The sequence below is a fragment of the Saccopteryx leptura genome, chromosome 3 (genome assembly GCF_036850995.1).
Source record: "Saccopteryx leptura isolate mSacLep1 chromosome 3, mSacLep1_pri_phased_curated, whole genome shotgun sequence".
NCBI lineage: Eukaryota > Metazoa > Chordata > Mammalia > Chiroptera > Emballonuridae > Saccopteryx > Saccopteryx leptura.
The window spans coordinates 125,955,325-125,974,257 of record NC_089505.1 but is presented as its reverse complement, the minus strand read 5'-3'; the positions used below and the strand labels follow the sequence as shown (position 1 = coordinate 125,974,257).

The 18,933-nt window shown below is 44.6% G+C and overlaps 1 protein-coding gene across 1 annotated transcript in view; it reads left to right on the top strand.

Moving 5' to 3' along the window:
* Nucleotides 1–18,933, top strand: part of RAB3B (RAB3B, member RAS oncogene family) — a 69,767-nt gene that overhangs the window by 35,667 nt on the left and 15,167 nt on the right. The window contains exons 3-4 of the mRNA XM_066376256.1: nt 15,491–15,609; nt 18,241–18,365. Coding sequence (XP_066232353.1) covers nt 15,491–15,609; nt 18,241–18,365 — 244 coding nt within the window. The remainder of the gene's footprint in view (nt 1–15,490; nt 15,610–18,240; nt 18,366–18,933) is intronic.

Genomic DNA, 18,933 nt, shown 5'->3' with positions numbered 1-18,933 from the left:
GTGGCCTCTGCCTCAGGCGCTAGAGTGGCTCTGTTCGCAACATGGCGACGCCCAGGATGGGCAGAGCACCGCCCCCTGGTGGGCAGAGCATCGCCCCATGGTGGGTGTGCCGGGTGGATCCCGGTAGGGCGCATGCGGGAGTCTGTCTGACTGTCTCTCCCTGTTTCCAGCTTCAGAAAAATGCAAAAAAAAAAAATTAAAAAAAAAAAATAAATAATAATATAGTAATAGCAGCTGCCAGTTCTTACTATGGGTTTAGTTTTTCTTAATTATAAAAGTAAGATATGCTAAACTTAAAAATACTTTGAAATTAGAGCCAAGTGCCAATAGATATATAAAGGATGTTCAATGTCGCTGATCATCAGAGAAATGCACATTAAAACCACAATGAGACATCACCTCACACCTGTCAGAATTGCTATCATCAATAAATTAACAAGAAACAAGTGTTGGTGTGTATATGGAGAAAAGGGAACCCTCATGCACTGTTGGTGGGAATGCAGACTGGTGCAGCCGCTATGGAAAGCAGTATGAAGTTACCTCAAAAAATTTAAAATGTGTGTCATGACCCAGCAATTCTTCTATGAATATATCCAAAGAAACCCAAAACACTAATTTGGAAGTATATATACACCCCTATCTTCACTGCAGCATTATTTACAATAGCCAAGATCTAGAAACAGCCCAAGTACCATCAGTAGATGAGTACAAAAAAGCTGTGGTACATTTACACAATGGAAAACTACTTGGCCATAAAAAAGAAGGAAATCTTATCTTTTGTGACAGTATGAATGGACCTGGAAAGCATTATGCTAAGTAAAATAAGCCAGTCAGAGAAAGACAAATACCATATGATTTCACTTATATGTGGAATCTAATAAAATAAACCAGCAAACGAAATAGAAACAGACTCAGATATGGAGAACAGACTGACAGCTGTCAGAGGAGAGGGGGTTGAATGAAAAAGGTGAAGGGATTAAGCAAAGAAAAATACTTATAGATACAGACAATAGAGTGGGAATTGCAGGAGGAGAAAGAAGTGAGGGGAGGTGGAGGAGGGTAGAGGGGGGATAGATGGTGATGGAGGAAGACTTGACTTGGGGTGGTGAACACACAGTGCAATGTACAGATGATGTATTATAGAATTGTACACTTGAAACCTGTATATTTTGTTAACTAATGTCACCCCAGTGAATTCAATAAAAGATTTTAAAAAAATTAGAGCCAAGCATAAAGAAGAAATATTGATTTGGTTGGTTTCTTTCCAGTTTCTTTTCTGAATTTTTAACATAGTTTAAGTCATACTGTACATTCAGTTTTCTGCCTGTTTTATATAACATTTTATGTATAGCTAACATTGTTAGAAGATCTTTAGGACTATGTTTTTAATGACTTTATTGAACTTTATAGGGAGGATGCGCCATGTTCATTCATTAATACTTGTTGAGCTTACCATGTGTTGGGCACTATAAACAAAGGTAAAAGAATGAGGCATAGTCTCTGGCCTCATTTAACTCTTTCTCAGTTTGGGGCTGTTATAACCATTTTGCAGTGATCAGTAACCATCCCTGTGTGTAAAACATTGTCTAGGTTTCAGATTATTTTCTCTAAACAGATTTTTAGTAGTGAAATTTCTATTTTACTCTACCTCTGCCAGCTTCAAATATTATCTGATTCAATAGGTAAAAAATGGCATCACGTCATTTCAAATTGCATTTCTCTGGTTACTTATTGCACAATCATTTATATATTTATTAACCATTTGCTTTCTGCAAACTTTCATGTCCTATTTTTATCAAAAGCAATTTCTTAGTTCATATAAAACCCGATTTTTGTTCTTTTTACTAGCTGTGACCCAGGGATCTATTAAGTATAATCTTGTTCCAAGCTTCTCTTTTTCCTCCTGGCTCTCTCCCACCTCACTTCTTTCCCCACCACTTCCTGTCTTGAAGGGGAGTTGGGTGAGTCACATAAATGGTACAGCAGGTGGTAAATTAAATGAATTCCCCAGAGAGACTTATCAGACTGCTCTGAATGATGCTGATGTCAATTGGAGTTAAAAAGAGTAAAGGGGAAATTGGTTGGCAACTCTGACGCTAAATTTGGCCATGCCAAAGCACTGGAGTGTTATGGGTGATGGTTCATTCGGCAGGTATCTTTAAAATACCTGCTATGTGCCCAGATCTGTGCTGGGTACTGATGAGGGCTTATTAGCTAGAGAAGATACGATGAAATAGGTTATAATTAGTAGTCAATTATGGATATGTCAGAGACATTCAGACTAAGTGGAGATGCCCAGCTTAGATGGAATTGGGTCTGTGCTCCATTGTCGCTAATATAAAGGCCAAGTACATTTGGTGGAAGCCTGAAAGGAATGATGATGAATTTCAATGCTGGATTCCAAAGAACTTCCCAGAATAGGTGACATTTGGCTTGGACCTCAAGAGTTAGATAGGATTGCAGTGGGCAGGAAGTGCTTTGTAATCCCCAGTCCTGGATTCCAGTGACCTCTTTCCTGCCTTCTGCCCTCAAGGATCTACGAGTTACTAGCTATGTGCCCTTGAACTCCAGTTTTCTCACCTATACATCAATAGTGCTTCTAATACATGGCATGCTGGAAAGAACACTGCATGTGAAGTCAGAACATTTGGATTAGAGTCTTAGCCAAACTGGAAAGTAAGTAGCTGTGTGACCTTGGGAAAGTCACTTCACCTCTCCAGGTCTCTTTCCCTACCTGCAGAATAAACTGCCAGACTTAATGAGCCCTAAGATGATTAGTTTTTTCTGGCTGTAAAAAGTCTGCACCACAAGTCCCTGGACGGTTAGCTCAATTGGATAGAGCGTCATCCCAAAACACCAAGGTTGTGGGTGTGATCACCGGTTAGGGTACATATGGGAAGTGACCAATGAATGCACAACTAAATGGAACTACAAATTAATGCTTCTCTCTCTCTAAAATATGTTTCTTTCCCTCCCTTCCTCTCTTTCTCTAAGAATCAATTTTTTAAAAAGTCTGCATCACAGGGTCATTGCTAGGATCCAATGAGATGATGCAACAGAAATGCTTGTGAACTGTAGGGTGCTCTATAGCAGTGGTCCCCAACCTTTTTTGAGCCACGGACCGGTTTAATGTCAGAAAATATTTTCACGGACCGGCCTTTAGGGTGGGACGGATAAATGTATCACGTGACCGAGACAAGCATTAGGAGTGAGTCTTAGACGGATGTAACAGAGTGAATTTGATCATTTTTTAAAAATAAAACATCGTTCAGACTTAATTATAAATAAAACGGAAATAATGTAAGTTATTTATTCTTTCTCTGCGGGCTTGTACCAGTCCGTGGCCTGGGGGTTGGGGACCACTGCTCTATAGTGTCGTCTGTACTGCTGAGGATCGATGGGTGTAACACCAAGCCAGCTCCAAGGGAGCTGGCTCTCTATTCCTCAGTCCTCTGCTTCTCCCTAGCTCCACTGAACCTTCCAAAATGCTTTCCCTCCAGTTTCCTCCCATTCCCTTGGTACATAATGGCCTCTTCTGCCAGTTGCTGCAGTATAGAAAGGGCGTGGAGGTTGGCAGCTGTGGGTTGGATGGTGGGAGTAGAGAGAGTTAGCGGGAAGCTCTCATTACCTGCATCCCTAATGCGTATCACCCCCACCCCCCAATCTGGCCTGGGGGTAATGAATTGGAGAGAAGGGAGAGAGGAATCTGGCTGGGGATCAGATATATAACAGGGCAAGAACAAGGGATAGAGGCTCCAGAGATAACGTCTTATTAGATGTGTGACCTCCCGAGTCTGTCACTGATCAGGGCCTCCCCTTTTTGTCTACGAGATGGAAAGGAACTAGAAAGCGGAGGTGGTTTGTATGACCTCAGAGACCCTTTTCCAACCAATCCTGAGGTTCTACATGAGCACACTGTCAGCTCCTGGGTTTCATTCAATAGCATTCTTATAAAGTGTCTACTATGTACAAGATGCTATAGTTGAGTGCCTGGGATTTAGCTAAATATAAGATTGGGTCTCAAGATGCTCATAATCTGAAAGAAGAGACAGATAAATGAGCCAGTAACTATAATAAATGTGATGTATTCAGTGATATAATGCCAAACCATGAAAGGGCAGAGGAGGAAGTTACTTTGTGAGGGGAAAGGAGGTCAGAGAAAGCTTCAGAGAGGATGTGATTTTTTAATAGGTTGTAAATTATAAAAGAAAAGGCGATTCCAGGCAAAGATCAGCATATCAGCAAAAGTACCAGGTGTATGAAAGAACAGTGTGTTTGGGAGATCACAAGTAGTTAGGCAAATCTGGAACTCACTTGTTCAGTGGAAGAGTAAGAGGGAAGGATCAGGAAGGGTCTGTGTGTTCACTGAGAAGCTTGGACCCCACGGTGTGGACTGTGGGAGGCTAGGAAAGGACTGAGAGGGAGATGATGAAATTTGGATTTTAGAGTGAGCCATCTGACATTCAGGGTGCTCTATCAAAAATGTTGCAGCCCTGGCTAGGTACCTCAGTTGGTTAGAGTGTTGTCCTGATATGCCAAGGTTGCAGGTTCAATCCCCAGTCAGGGTACCTGCAAGAATCAACCAATGAATGCAAAAATAAGTGGAACAACAAACCAACGTTTCCCTCTCTCTCTCTTGCTCTCTCTCTTTCCCTCTCTCCTTCCTTCTCTCTCTAAAATCAATTTTTTTTTAAATTTCTTATAGAAGCAGATGGACGCGGCCCTGGCCGGTTGGCTCAGTGGTAGAGCGTCAGCCTGGCGTGCAGAAGTCCCGGGTTCAATTCCCGGCCAGGGCACACAGGAGAAGCATCCATCTGCTTCTCCACCCCTCCCCCTCTCCTTCCGCTCTGTCTCTCTCTTCCCCTCCTGCAGCGAGGCTCCATTGGAGCAAAGATGGCCCGGGCACTGGGGATGGCTCCTTGGCCTCTGCCCCAGGCACTAGAGTGGCTCTGGTCGCAACAGAGCGACGCCCCAGAGGGGCAGAGCATTGCCCCCTGGTGGGCGTGCTGGGTGGATCCCGGTGGGGCACATGCAGGAGTCTGTCTGACTGTCTCTCCCCGTTTCCAGCTTCAGAAAAAAAAAAAAAAAAGAAGCAGATGGACGCTTCTCCTGTGTGCCCTGACCAGGAATCGAACCCAGACATCCACATGCCGGGCTGATGCTCTACCACTCAGCCAACTGGCCAGGGCCTAAAATCAATTTTTTAAAAGATTTTATTTATTCATTTTAAAGAGGAGAGAGAGAGAGACGGGGGGTCAGGGAGCAGGAAGCATCAACTCCCATATGTGCCTTGACCAGGCAAGCCCAGGGCTTTGAACCAGCGACCTTAACGTTCCAGGTCGATGCCTTAGCCACTGCGCCACCACAGGTCAGGCTCTAAAATCAATTTTTAAAAAAATGTTGCCGACACCCAATAAATCCATCTTTTAACAAGTATTCATTGAAAACCACCCCATCCTATGTGCCAGGGCTGTGCCAGACACAATAGTAAGCAAAACCAGACATTTTGTTCTTGTGGCTCTTGCAGTTTGCCAGGGGAGACAGACCTTAATCAAATAATTACACAAGTAAATGCAAAATTACAGTGGGGATGAGTGCTACAAAAGCAAAGCACTCGGTGCCAGTAGAGCACATAATTGAAACATTCAACTTTGCCAGGAGGGTCAGGGCAGCTTCTCTGCTGAGCAGAGTGCCAAAGGGTGTTGCCTCAAGGAAAGGCACTAGGAAGGCTATGGGAATGGGCCTCTGGCTTCAGAATCCCCATCCCATGAATCAAGCAGGTATTGTGTGCTACTCATCCTTTGATCTTCAGGACCTAGCCAACACTTGCCACAGAATCAGCACCCAGTGAAGATTTGAAAGGAGAGAAAGGGAAAGGAGGAAGACTGAATTATGAACTTTAGATATTTGAAGATAGTGATACCATTCCCCAGAGTACTAAACATCTTCCTTCTTTCAGTTGTTACCATTTCAAATTCCCATCACTGTTGTGATCATTCTGCTAATTGTCAAGGTCCCTGTGACAGATGATATAAAATATCAGAGATGTATCCCTCTGCAAAGAGCACTGTTTCCTTGCAGCCAGAAGCCCCTTTTCATCATTCACTGTCTTTCACCTCTTCAAGCTCCGGTTGCCTCTTTTGTGAAAGGAGGATATTGATCCTTCTCTCATGGGAACTCTGGGAATTGACTGAGATAATAAAAAAAAAACAAAAAAAAACACTTTGTAAACTCTAAGAGCTAAATAATCATAGGATTTAAATATTTGGAGGGCTGCCACATGAGTGAAAAATTAGATTTATTCTTTGTGTCTCCAGGGAACAAAAATCAATGAATAGAAATTACCACATGCAGATTTTAGCTCAACAGAAGGAATAAATATTCTAATAATCTGATCTATCAGTGGAATGGCTGCCTTTCAAGGGTGGGCATCCAACATTGGAAACACTCAATACAAGTATGCTGTGGAAGGTATTTCTATTTTGAGTGAGAAGGTGTATTGAATAGCTTTTAAGGTTTCCTTTTAACTTTAGAATTCAACAATCTAGTAGTCAAGACAAGTGAAGGCGATGGGAGAGGACATACGTGGCAGAGAGAGTAGCATGAACAGAAATACGGAGCAGAAATGAGTGTGGCATGTGTGGGCAACCATGAGGAAATTTCAGAAAGAAATGGTCTGTTTGAATTGATGATACAATAGAAGACAGAGAAGATAACTAACATTGGTTACACATAACTTGTGTGCTAGACACGTGTGGTTCCATTTAAGCTTTCTGGGTGATTTCTAGCCTTACCCACCAGTGGAGGGGAGACTTGGCCTCTTAGACATAGTAAGAGGAGCTCCTATGTGGGAGGCTACAGAGTAGTCTAGGTCCTGTCCTAGGGGGTGGGAAGGGATCAAGAATACGCACCCTGGCTGGGCTGTAGGTTCTGTTAAAAATTCACAAAGACAGGCCCTGGCCGGTTGGCTCAGTGGTAGAGCGTCGGCCTGGCGTGCAGGAGTCCTGGGTTCGATTCCTGGCCAGGGCACACAGGAGAAGCACCCATCTGCTTCTCCACCCCTCCCCCTCTCCTTCCTCTCTGTCTCTCTCTTCCCCTCCCGCAGCCAAGGCTCCATTGGAGCAAAGTTGGCCCGGGCGCTGAGGATGGCTCTGTGGCCTCTGCCTCAGATGCTAGAATGGCTCTGGTTGCAACAGAGCGACGCCCCAGATGGGCAGAGCATCGGCCTCTGGTGGGCGTGCCGGGTGGATCCTGGTTGGGTGCATGCGGGAGTCTGACTGCCTCCCTGTTTCCAACTTCAGAAAAATACAAAAAAAAAAAAAATTTACAAAGACATTGCCTGACCTGTGGTGACACAGAGGATAAAGCGTCAACCTGGAATGCTGAGGTCACCAGTTCGAAACCCTGGATTTGCCTGGTCAAGGCACATATGGGAGTTGATGCTTCCTGCTCCCCCCCTTCTCTCTCCTCTCTAAAATGAATAAACAAAATCTTTTTAAAAAATTATAAGACAAGGACTTTAAAATAAGTAAATAAAAGTGCTCAAGTATGTTTAAAAAATATTCACAAAGACAGAACTTGAATCCTTACTCTGCATTCTTTTTTTTTTTTTTTTTTGTATTTTTCTGAAGCTGGAAACGGGGAGAGACAGTCAGACAGACTCCCGCATGCGCCCGGCCGGGATCCACCCGACATGCCCACCAGGGGCGACGCTCTGCCCACCAGGGGGCGATGCTCTGCCCCTCGGGGGCGTCGCTCTGCCGCGACCAGAGCCACTCTAGTGCCTGGGGCAGAGGCCAAGGAGCCATCCCCAGCGCCCGGGCCATCTTTGCTCCAATGGAGCCTTGGCTGTGGGAGGGGAAGAGAGAGACAGAGAGGAAGAAGGGGGGGTGGAGAAGCAAATGGGTGCTTCTCCTATGTGCCCTGGCCGGGAATCGAACCCGGGTCCCCCGCACGCCAGGCCGACACTCTACCGCTGAGCCAACCGGCCAGGGCCTTATTCTGCATTCTTATAGTTCATGACTCTAGCAATTTCCTTAATCTCTGGACCTTCAATTAATTTATATATAAAATAGGGATTCAAGTTTGTCCTGGTCCAGGCTGATGTAGCAATTAAGAGAAATAAGGTAGAGTAAAGGTCATCCTGAGAAGAGCACAGGCTTTGGAATCAGACAGACCCAGATTTGAATCTCAGTTGGCTATGAACCGTTTGCAAGATCTTAATTTTTAACCTTTCTTTATGTGGCCCTGGCCGGTTGGCTCAGCGGTAGAGCGTCGGCCTAGCGTGCGGAGGACCCGGGTTCGATTCCCGGCCAGGGCACACAGGAGAAGCGCCCATTTGCTTCTCCACCCCTCCGCCGCACTTTCCTCTCTGTCTCTCTCTTCCCCTCCCGCAGCCAAGGCTCCACTGGAGCAAAGATGGCCCGGGCGCTGGGGTTGGCTCTGTGGCCTCTGCCTCAGGCGCTAGAGTGGCTCTGGTGGCAACATGGCGACGCCCAGGATGGGCAGATTATCGCCCCCTGGTGGGCAGAGCGTAGCCCCTGGTGGGCGTGCCGGGTGGATCCCGGTCGGGCGCATGCGGGAGTCTGTCTGACTGTCTCTCCCCGTTTCCAGCTTCAGAAAAATGAAAAAAAATAATAATAATAACCTTTCTTTATGTGTAAATAGAAATAACAGTATTTCAAGGCTCTTTTGAAAAATTTTTTTTTTCTAAAGCTGGAAACGGGGAGGCAGTCAGACAGACTCCCACATGCGCCCGACCGGGATCCACCTGGCATGCCCACCAGGGGTGATGCTCTGCCCATCCAGGGCGTCGCTCTGTCGCGACCAGAGCCACTCTAGCGCCTGAGGCAGAGGCCAAGGAGCCATCCCCAGTGCCCGGGCCATCTTTTGTTCCAATGGAGCCTCGGCTGCGGGAGGGGAAGAGAGAGACAGAGAGGAAGGAGAGGGGGAGGGGTGGAGAAGCAGATGGGCGCCTCTCCTGTGTGCCCTGGCCGGGAATCAAACCCGGGACTTCCGCACGCCAGGCCGATGCTCTACCACTGAGCCAACCGGCCAGGGCTGAAAATTAAATAAAATAGGAAAAGGGCCTGGCATATAATAATGTTCAACTAGCAGTTTTATTTTGTTACTACAAATAATAACTAAGATCCCATATGTAAAGCACTTATCAAAAAACCTGGCACATAATCAGTGTTCAATTGATGTTAGTTCCCTTCCCCCTTGCTCCTGTATCTGTCCACCACACTGATGGAGCTGCTGGAGGCCAGGGCAGTGGCTTGCTCACCTTGGTGTCCACTTTCTGGCTTAATGTTTGTTCTGCCCATATGAAGATCTCAATGAATGTCTGTTTCTTGGAAGTGAACTGATTACTCTTGCTGTCATAGTCTCTTTCCTCAAGTAGCCAGTGAGTCATGCCACTTTCTTTTCCTTCCTGTCTCCTTTCTGGTTCTATTTCTGACTCGCAACAGTGGGAAGATAATCAATGTTCATCAAAGTAATTTTCAAAAATAAAGGAGAGGAAGGTTTAGGTGCTATTCACTGAGCACACAGGATTGTGACAGCTGGGTTGTTGTTGTTTCCAATCTTGTTTATCTTAAGGTGAAAGAGCAATAACAACATCAGCAGTAAGAGCAGTAGCTACTCTTAGCTTTATTGAGAATCTACTATGTGCCTGGCATCCTGCCAGGCTCTACCCCCTGCATTATCTCTAATCCTTTACATAGCCACTTCAAGGTTGGTTTTATTATCACCACTTTACTGATGAGGAAATTAAGGCTTAGAAAAATTAAATAGTCATGAAAATGATAAATTCCTACATTTGAATTCCTCTTATGAGCTAGGCACTTAAAAAACATCTTATTTCATTACAAACCCCTGCAAAGTAGGCATTATTATTTCCAGTCCAGATGTGAGGAAGAGATGAAAAAACAAATTCAAGCTGTTGCCCTGGCCAGATAGCTCTTAGAGTATCATTCCAACACACAAAGGTTGTAGATTCGATCCTGGTCAGGACACATGTAGGAACAGATTGATGTCCATCTTTCTCTTTTTTTTTCTCTTTTTCTCTCCCCCCTGCCTTCCTCTTCCTCTCTCTCTAAAATCAATAAATTAAAACAAACAAACAAACAAAAAAACAAGCTGTCCAAAATCACACAGGTGGTGATCGGCTGATTAGAAGTTAGGCCAAGGCCTACTTTACTGTTTTTTGGGTTTTTTTGGATGATTGTTGTTCTGATTTGGCTCTAATATAATACTTTTTATTTATTTTATTTTTATTTATTTATTTATTTTTACAGAGACAGAGAGAGAGTCAGAGAGAGGGATAGACAGGGACAGACAGATAGGAACGGAGACATGAGAAGCATCAATCATTAGTTTTTCGTTGCGCATTGCGACACTTTAATTGTTCATTGATTGCTTTCTCATATGTGCCTTGACCATGGGCCTTCAGCAGACCGAGTGACCCCTTGCTCGAGCCAGCGACCTTGGGTCCAAGCTGGTGAGCTTTTGCTCAAACCAGATGAGCTCGTGCTCAAGCTGGTCACCTCGGGGTCTCGAACCTGGGTCCTCGGCATCCCAGTCCGACGCTCTATCCACTGCGTCACCACCTGGTCAGGCACCTACTCGACTCTTAACACTCATTCATTCCCTTTCTTTCTGGCCATTTGCTACTCTCTGAGGGATGCTTCATGTTAAGACTCTTGCTGGAGGCAGCCCTGGACAGGTTTAATGAGATGGAAGTGACACATGGCATTAGACTCATCCACTCCAGCTGGGCAGACCCTGGGTCTGACTCTAGAAGTACAAAAATAACTGATGCCCATCAGGCATTGTGTGCTAGCAACTGTCCCAGGCATTTTAGATATAATAACTTTCTTAATCTTCACAATAAATTTATGATATAACATATTGTTATTATTCCCATTTTTATAGAAAAAGAAACTAAGGCCCCAGTAGGTAAATTGCCCAAGGAGGGGGTCATACAGAACATGAATACACAGAGATGGCACTCACTGGGAGCCATTTTAGAGACTGCCTCCCATAACCACATAGTAAGTGGCAGAACAGGGACTCATACCCAAAAATTAATGCCATGCTCTTAACCTCAAAATATGGCCTTTTTGTTTCACAAGTGATGCTTGAATCCCTACTCTGTGCCCAACTCTGTTCCAGGCACTGAGAGTACAGAGATGAAACTGATTCTATGTTGAAGCTCATTTATTATTCCAAACCTGTATTTTCAATTAATTGGGCATCAATTGGTGACAGGACTCTTCTGACAAAGAACTGGGGCACAGGGCCAGGCTCCAGGTAGAGATGGAGGACTAGAAGCTCTCACAGAGAAACAGTATAACACAGGCGGGGTGAGTTGAGACCTGATGAGTTGCTCAGAAATTCTGCCTGGGCCTCTATATAACCAGTCTGGAGGGAGTGGCTTGATTCTCATCTCAAGGAGATGAGATTTCGTGTCTGACGCTGCAGATACATGGGAGGAGCCTCATCTGTGGTGTTGGCTCTGAGGAGCTCAGGAAGCAGAGGCAAGGACATGGGAGGGTTGGATCCAGTACAGCTACACTGTTTCATAGGTCCACACACACAGAACTTTTGTGTAGGTATGTCAGACGGTGAATATTTCTCTCAGAAGTGCTTAAGATTCCCAGTATTAGATGTTAACTCACTCATCCATCTCTTCATTTATTCACTAATATATATATTCATCCAATCACTTAATTCACTAGCTCAAGAAAATTCTATCTGCCACACCTCTTAGGAAGAAGTACTATGTGTGCCCAGAAGAAATACTCAGATAAGCTTCTTGAGATGAAGAGTAAGATACCCAAGACCATGCTCAATGAACAGGAGATGGTGATTCGTGTGCTCTCCAAGGATAGTGGGTGTGTTACATGCAGATTTTGTTTGGCTGAGTAACATTGTGCAAGTCTGGGCCAGAGCTGAATGGCTGAGGATAAGGAGAAGCTGAACCCTGCCAGAAGCATCTGCTATCTTTCGTTTCTCATCTCATCTCTTCACATCTAATCTGTCACCATGTCCTATAATTCACCGCTTAAACACCTCTTGAATCTGGTTCTGCCCCATCCCCATTGCTACCACTCTAGTTCAAATCCTGATCGGGTCTCACCTTAACCAGTGCAGAGGTCTTCTACCTGGCCTTTCTGCTTCCCATGTCTTCTCCCTCTAGCCCATTTTCCATATCATAGTCAGTGATCTTTTTGAAATTTAGATCCAGTCATGTCAATTCCATGTCTCAGAATTTTTTGTCCTAAAAGATTAAGTCCGAATACCACAGCATGACTTTCAAAGCTCTTTCATTGCCTACCCATTCCCCATTATTCCTTAAGTTCTACTTACGAGCAAAAACTTTCTTCTGCCAAATTATCTTTCCTTCACTTCTCTGCTTGGAAAATTCTTCAGTAGAAAAGTCCCCATTGTCCTCCTTCTACTGCCAAATAAGCACATCTTCAATCAGTGTTTCTGTGCTTGGTACAGATTCACCTATCATTATGCTGTCTATCACATTTCCACTTCTCCTCAGCATATTATAGGATTGCACTTTCTTGGATGGTGGGCAGGTGACTTGCTTTGGCCAGTGAAGTGGGAAAAGTGGAAGTTTTAAGAGCCAATACATGAATCATGCATTTTCTTTCCCTCTGGTAACTGCTCTGTCAGTCTTTATCCTAGAAAAAGGAACAAGGCCCTGGCCAGCTGGCTCAGTGGTAGAGCATCGGCCTGGCGTGCAGGAGTCTTGGGTTCGATTCCCGGCCAGGGCACACAGGAGAGGCACCCATCTGCTTCTCCACCCCTCCCCTTCTCCTTCCTCTCTGTCTCTCTCTTCCCCTCCTGCAGCCAAGGCTCCATTGGAGCAGGGTTGGCCCAGGCGCTGAGGATGGCTTTGTGGCTTCTGCCTCAGGTACTAGAATGGCTCTGGTTACAACAGAGCGACACCCCAGATGGGCGGAGCATCACCCCCTGGTGGGCGTGCCGGGTGGATCCCGGTCAGGGGCATGCGGGAGTCTGTCTGACTGCCTCCCCGTTTCCAACTTCAGAAAAAATACAAAAAAAAAAAAAAGAAAGAAAGAAAGAAAGAAAAAAAGAAAAAGGACAAAAAGCAGAGCACCCAGCCAACCCTTAGTGCATATGTAACAATAGTGAAAAATAAACCCCTGTTGTTTAAACTGCTGAGATTAGTGCTTGCTTGTTGCTGAATAACCCAGTCTATCCTAACTGATATACTATCTCTGCAGTGACACCTTCCATAACTACCTAAAACCACCATGACTCTACCTCACCTGACTTGTGTGACACATTTTCTTTATACAAGTTATCTGGCACTGATGACATACTGCCACATATTGCTAACTATCGGTTTGATATGTTATTGTTATGTTGTAGCCACCCCTGCACTTTTACTGAGGTGTCCTCAGGTCAGGGATGGTGCTTGTTCCATTTTCATATCACACAAAGTATGGTTCCTGGCCAAGGCAAGATACTGTGATGGGTGTAGGAGTCAGACAGACTTGTTTTCAATCCCAGTTCTGACATTGGCAATCTCTCTGAACCTCAATTTTCTCATCAGTAAAATGGGGTAATAACATATACCCTACAGGATTTTTCTAAAGTTTGTGGATAACAGGTACAACATATATACAAATAATGGCTTGCTGTGATTATTATTGTTCCCATTATCATTATAGATGGTGTCCAGTATGTGCTTATGGATAAATCTTTCATTGATTGAGATATAGTGGTATGTGCATTGGACTTGGATTCAGAAACCCTGGATGTAAGGCATAGCTTTTGTCACCAGCTTTGAGACTGTAGGAAAGTCACTTACCCTGTCTACTTTTTTGAATTCTCAACCATAATATGTAAATACTAATAACACCTACCTCACAGGGATATGATAAAGTTTAAATGAGCTAATATATGAGGAAATGTTTTTATACATGCTCAAGCATCATGCATTCTAAAACTGTAATGAAACAGAAGATTCGGTGATCCTTCACATAAGGACTGTGTAGACATTTGTGAAGCGTCCCTTATTTTTGCTGGGTTGCTTACATGTTTGTCTTTACAACTAGATTGTGAGCTGCTTGACATAAAGACTTCTTAATAATTTTTTTAGTAAAAATATTTATTTTTCCTTATATAAGAATAATATATGCTTATTGTAATGGAAATAAAAATACATGAGGCTCTGGCTGGTTGGCTCAGCAGTAGAGCATCAGCCCAGCGAGTGGAAGTCCCAGGTTTGATTCCTGGTCAGGGCACACAGGAGAAGTGCCCATCTGCTTCTCCACCCTTCTCCCTCTCCTTCCTCTCTACCTCTCTCTTCCCCTCCCGCAGCTAAGGCTCCATTGGAGCAAAGTTGGCCCGGGTGCTAAGGATGGCTACATGGCCTCCACCTTAGGTGCTAGAATGGCTCCGATTGCCCCCTGGTGGGCATGCCGGGTGGATCCTGGTCGGGCGCATGCAAGAGTCTGTCTGTCTGCCTACCCCCTGCTTCTCACTTGGGAAAAATAAAAATAAAAATACATAAAGAGCCCTGGCTGGGTTGCTCAATGGATAAAGCATCCATCTATTGTGCCAAAGTTCACAGGTTTGACCCCTGCCTCCCCCACCCCCCACCCCGGTCGGGGCATGTAGAGAAGCATCCAATGAGTACACAGCTAAATGGAACAACTATGTGAAACAATGGGTTGATGCTCCTTTGTTCCTCTCTCTCAAATCAATGGAAAAAGAAATAAATATACATGAAGAAAATTAAAATCCTGGTAATTGTCTCTTGTACAGAGGTAACTATTAACTTTTGACGTGTTTCTTTCCAGATTTCTTTTATGCATATATACTTACAAAAGTGATATCACAAATACAAGCATTGCCCCATGCCATTAAATATTCTTACAAAAAAAACATAAAACCTCTTATGTTTTAACTATTATCCTATTCTTGAATATATAAGTTGATGATATTTTATCACTGTCTAAATAAAGTGGTAACAGACCTTGTTGTGATTAGGTATTTATCTGATTTTCTGATTTTGTAGGAAAAGTTTTTAGGTGGAAAAATTCTGGGTCAAATGATACAAATATTTTTAATGCTCTTGAGACTTCTAAATTGATTTCCATCGAGATTGAACCAAGTTCCACTACCATCAGCAGCTGCCAAGTTGATATTTTGCTATTTCCTCATCTATAATGGGAATTATAACTAAAAATAAGGTTAAAACCTTTTTATGTAATAAATACCCATTTACACTTCTATAAATTGTTCATTCCTCTTGCTTTTTCTGTTGGGATTTTAATTATATTCTTATTAATTTCTATAAGTTTTTATAAACCATTTTATTCTAGTCACCAAGTATAATACAGGACACATTATAGGATATCCTATTACTTAATTGTTCTGGGACATTTTAGGAACACAAGCAAATCTTCTAGGAGGCTGACTCTTTCTTTTTCCCACCCAGGACACAGCTGGGCAAGAGCGGTACCGGACCATCACCACAGCCTATTACCGTGGGGCTATGGGCTTCATTCTAATGTATGATATCACCAATGAGGAGTCCTTCAATGCTGTCCAAGATTGGTATGAGATTTATTCATTCATTCATTTGCCCATCCATCCATCCATCCATCCATCCATCCATCCATCCAGCTGTTCAAGAAAACCTAAAATATGGTAGGCCTTGTACAATGGGCTAGAGAAGTCTAGATGAATCAGATTGGCTCCTGTCCTCTAGGAATTCACGGATGAGAGGAGAGGACAGATCAGTAAGCAGGCAATGAAAATATCATGTGACAGGTGCAGTGATGAAGAGAGTCACTGAGGCTGTGGGAACCCAGTGAAGGGCTCTGACCTAGCTTGGAGACACAGGGGAGGTATCCTGGAGTTACTAACATATGCTGCATGTTGTAAGATGAACAGAAGTTAGCCAGAGGGGTGAGTGGATGAGGCTGTTCCAGGGGGGAAATGCAGATGTGCAAAGGCAAGAAGGTGGACAAGAGGATAGAAAGAGCAGAGGTCATGAAGGATTTTGTGTGCTGGGGTAAGAAGTGTGGATTTTATTCCACAGGTGATGACACTGGAGCGGGGAACCAATAGGTTCAGATTAATGTTTTAGAAAAATCATTCTGGCCATAGTAGTGAGTGAATCCACATTCTGCTTCCCTATAAAGTTTATCCCTGAGCTCAGCTGGGGATCCAAAAGCACATCCAATCCAAGTTGGTAAAGATTCAATTCACAATGGAAATCAGCAAAGCTCCCCAGTGGTACAACTTCTGAGCACCTTACATCTTTCTTCCTGGAGCATAACTCACAGGGAGAAGGGAGCATGAGGGGACGGGCTGGTGAAGGGGGTGGGCCAGGACTCTGTGCCCCTATCAGGACAGGAGAAGAATGGGGGAAGGTGGAGCATTTGTACTGTGGCTGTTCAGAATCAGAGTGGCTAAGCAGGCTGGGCACACAGCAACACTGCTGGCCAGTGCCAAGCTCTCTTTGGCCAACAGCTGCCCTTTGAGGACTTCCCATTTCCCAAGGAACGGTTACCATGACTTTATAAAGCACTGTCTGTGTCTCGGGGCCTTGAGCTTAGAGTGACCTTGCAGGCTGCCTGGCACACCCCCATGTTCTGAGCAGCAGTCCAGGGTGCCATCTGTATGTCTATCATTCATGATGGTCATTTCAGCTTCTCGATCATCCTCTTCTTCCTGCCCTTTCCCTTTAACACCTCCTCTCTACCTTCCTTCTTTCTCTTTTCCTTTCTATTTTCTCTTTACTCCTCATTTTTCTCCTCCTTTTTCCCTTTCTTATTCCCTTCCTTCCCTTCAGTCATGATTTTTCTCCCTTCCTCCTACCACCCCCTGTGGAGTGATGAGCTCTTCCTTCAAGAGTGTTCACACTGCTCATTCCCTGTTGGCCTTGACCTCCTTCCCTTTCTCCATCAGTCTGTGTGCATTCTGCTTCAGGAACACAGTGATTTTAACACCTGGTGACGATTCCTCCGAGAATAACCTGAGTTGCTAATCTGGGAGCTGAGGGTGGATGGGGTGGTAGGAGGAAAGAGAATGACAGGAAGAGTTGCAGGAGGAAACATGGAGAGCTGGATCCAGTTACTGCCCCGAGGCTGCCGACTGAGTGTATCTCTCTCAAGCCCTGGTCTTTGAGTTTTGCCTCTGAGAAACTTGGTCCCAGCCTAGCCTCAACCTGCCTCCTAGGCCCGGTGCTCAGCATGAAACACAGCTGTTTGCTGGCCCACAACAAATGGTGGTTGGGTAAATTCTATCCTTTGAGGGAATGGCTTCTTATACTTAAGAAAAGGTTGATGGTGGGGTCAGCTTTAGGAGCAGGGTCAGTAATTGGTCTGGGTTGTAGTTAGGATTGAGTTAGATTGAGGGTCAGTGTCAGGATAAGGTCATAGTTTTAGATCTGTTTCAGGATTAACCATTTATTGGCTTATTCATTCATCAGACATTCACTGTCAATTTCTCTGCTCTGTGCTCTTTGTGGGGGGCAGGCACCCCAAAGATAAATAAGCCTGTCACTACCCTCAAAGGAAGGATAAATAAAATTCAGCGAAATGTAACAGTAACCACAGTAAACATGTAGAGGAACAAAAGGGAAAGTAATCTTTTCTACCTAATGGGATGGTTGGGGACAGAGTTAGGCCCATTCCTACAAAAAGATGTCTCTATAGCCTGACCAGGCGGTGGCACAGTGGATAGAGCTTCGGACTGGGATGCCGAGGATTCAGGTTCGAGACCCCGAGGTAGCCAGCTTGAGCACGGGCTCATCTGGTTTGAGCAAAGCTCACCAGCTTGGACCCAAAGTCACAGGCTCGAGCAAGGGGTTACTCAGTCTGCTGAAGGCCCGTGGTCAAGGCACATATGAGAAAGCAGTCAATGAACAACTAACGTGTCGCAACAAAAAGCTAATGATTGATGCTTCTCATCTCTCTCCATTCCTGTCTGTCTGTCCCTGTCTATCCCTCTCTCTGACTCTGTCTCTGTAAAAAAAAAAAAAAGAAAGAAAGAAAGAAGAAAGAAAGAAAGAAAGAAAGAAAGAAGAAAGAAAGAAAGAAAGAAAGAAAGAAAGAAAGAAAGAAAGAAAGAAAGAAAGAAAGAAAGAAAGAAAAAAAAAAAAAAAAGGATGCATGAAAATCTTTTCAACCTGGGATGGAGGGATGTCATTAACATGATCCTTTCTCCATTGCTCTCTAGGGCTACTCAGATCAAGACCTACTCCTGGGACAATGCACAGGTTATCCTGGTGGGAAACAAGTGTGACATGGAGGAAGAAAGGGTTATTCCCACAGAGAAGGGCCGGATCCTTGCAGAGCAGCTTGGTATGTACACAACATGTGTGTTCGTGTGTGTGTGTGTGCGCGCGCGCGCGAGCGCGCACTCGCATGGGAGTGTGACATTGGGGGGTTGTGATTGTGGCATATGTACATATGTGCTCTGTGTATTGTTTTAGATTTCTGTGATGTGCATATAGCTTTATGTTAGTTAATTCATTGTTTATTTTATGTATATATTTTGTTAAATATATAAGTAAAACTTAAAATTATGAGCTCTTTTTTTTTTTTTCTTTTTTTTTTTTTTTCATTTTTCTGAAGCTGGAAACAGGGAGAGACAGTCAGACAGACTCCCGCATGCGCCCGACCGGGATCCACCCGGCACGCCCACCAGGGGCGGTGCTCTGCCCCCCAGGGGGCGATGCTCTGCCCATCCTGGGCGTCGCCATATTGCGACCAGAGCCACTCTAGCGCCTGAGGCAGAGGCCACAGAGCCATGCCCAGCGCCCGGGCCATCTTTGCTCCAATGGAGCCTCGGCTGCGGGAGGGGAAGAGAGAGACAGAGAGGAAAGCGCGGCGGAGGGGTGGAGAAGCAAATGGGCGCTTCTCCTATGTG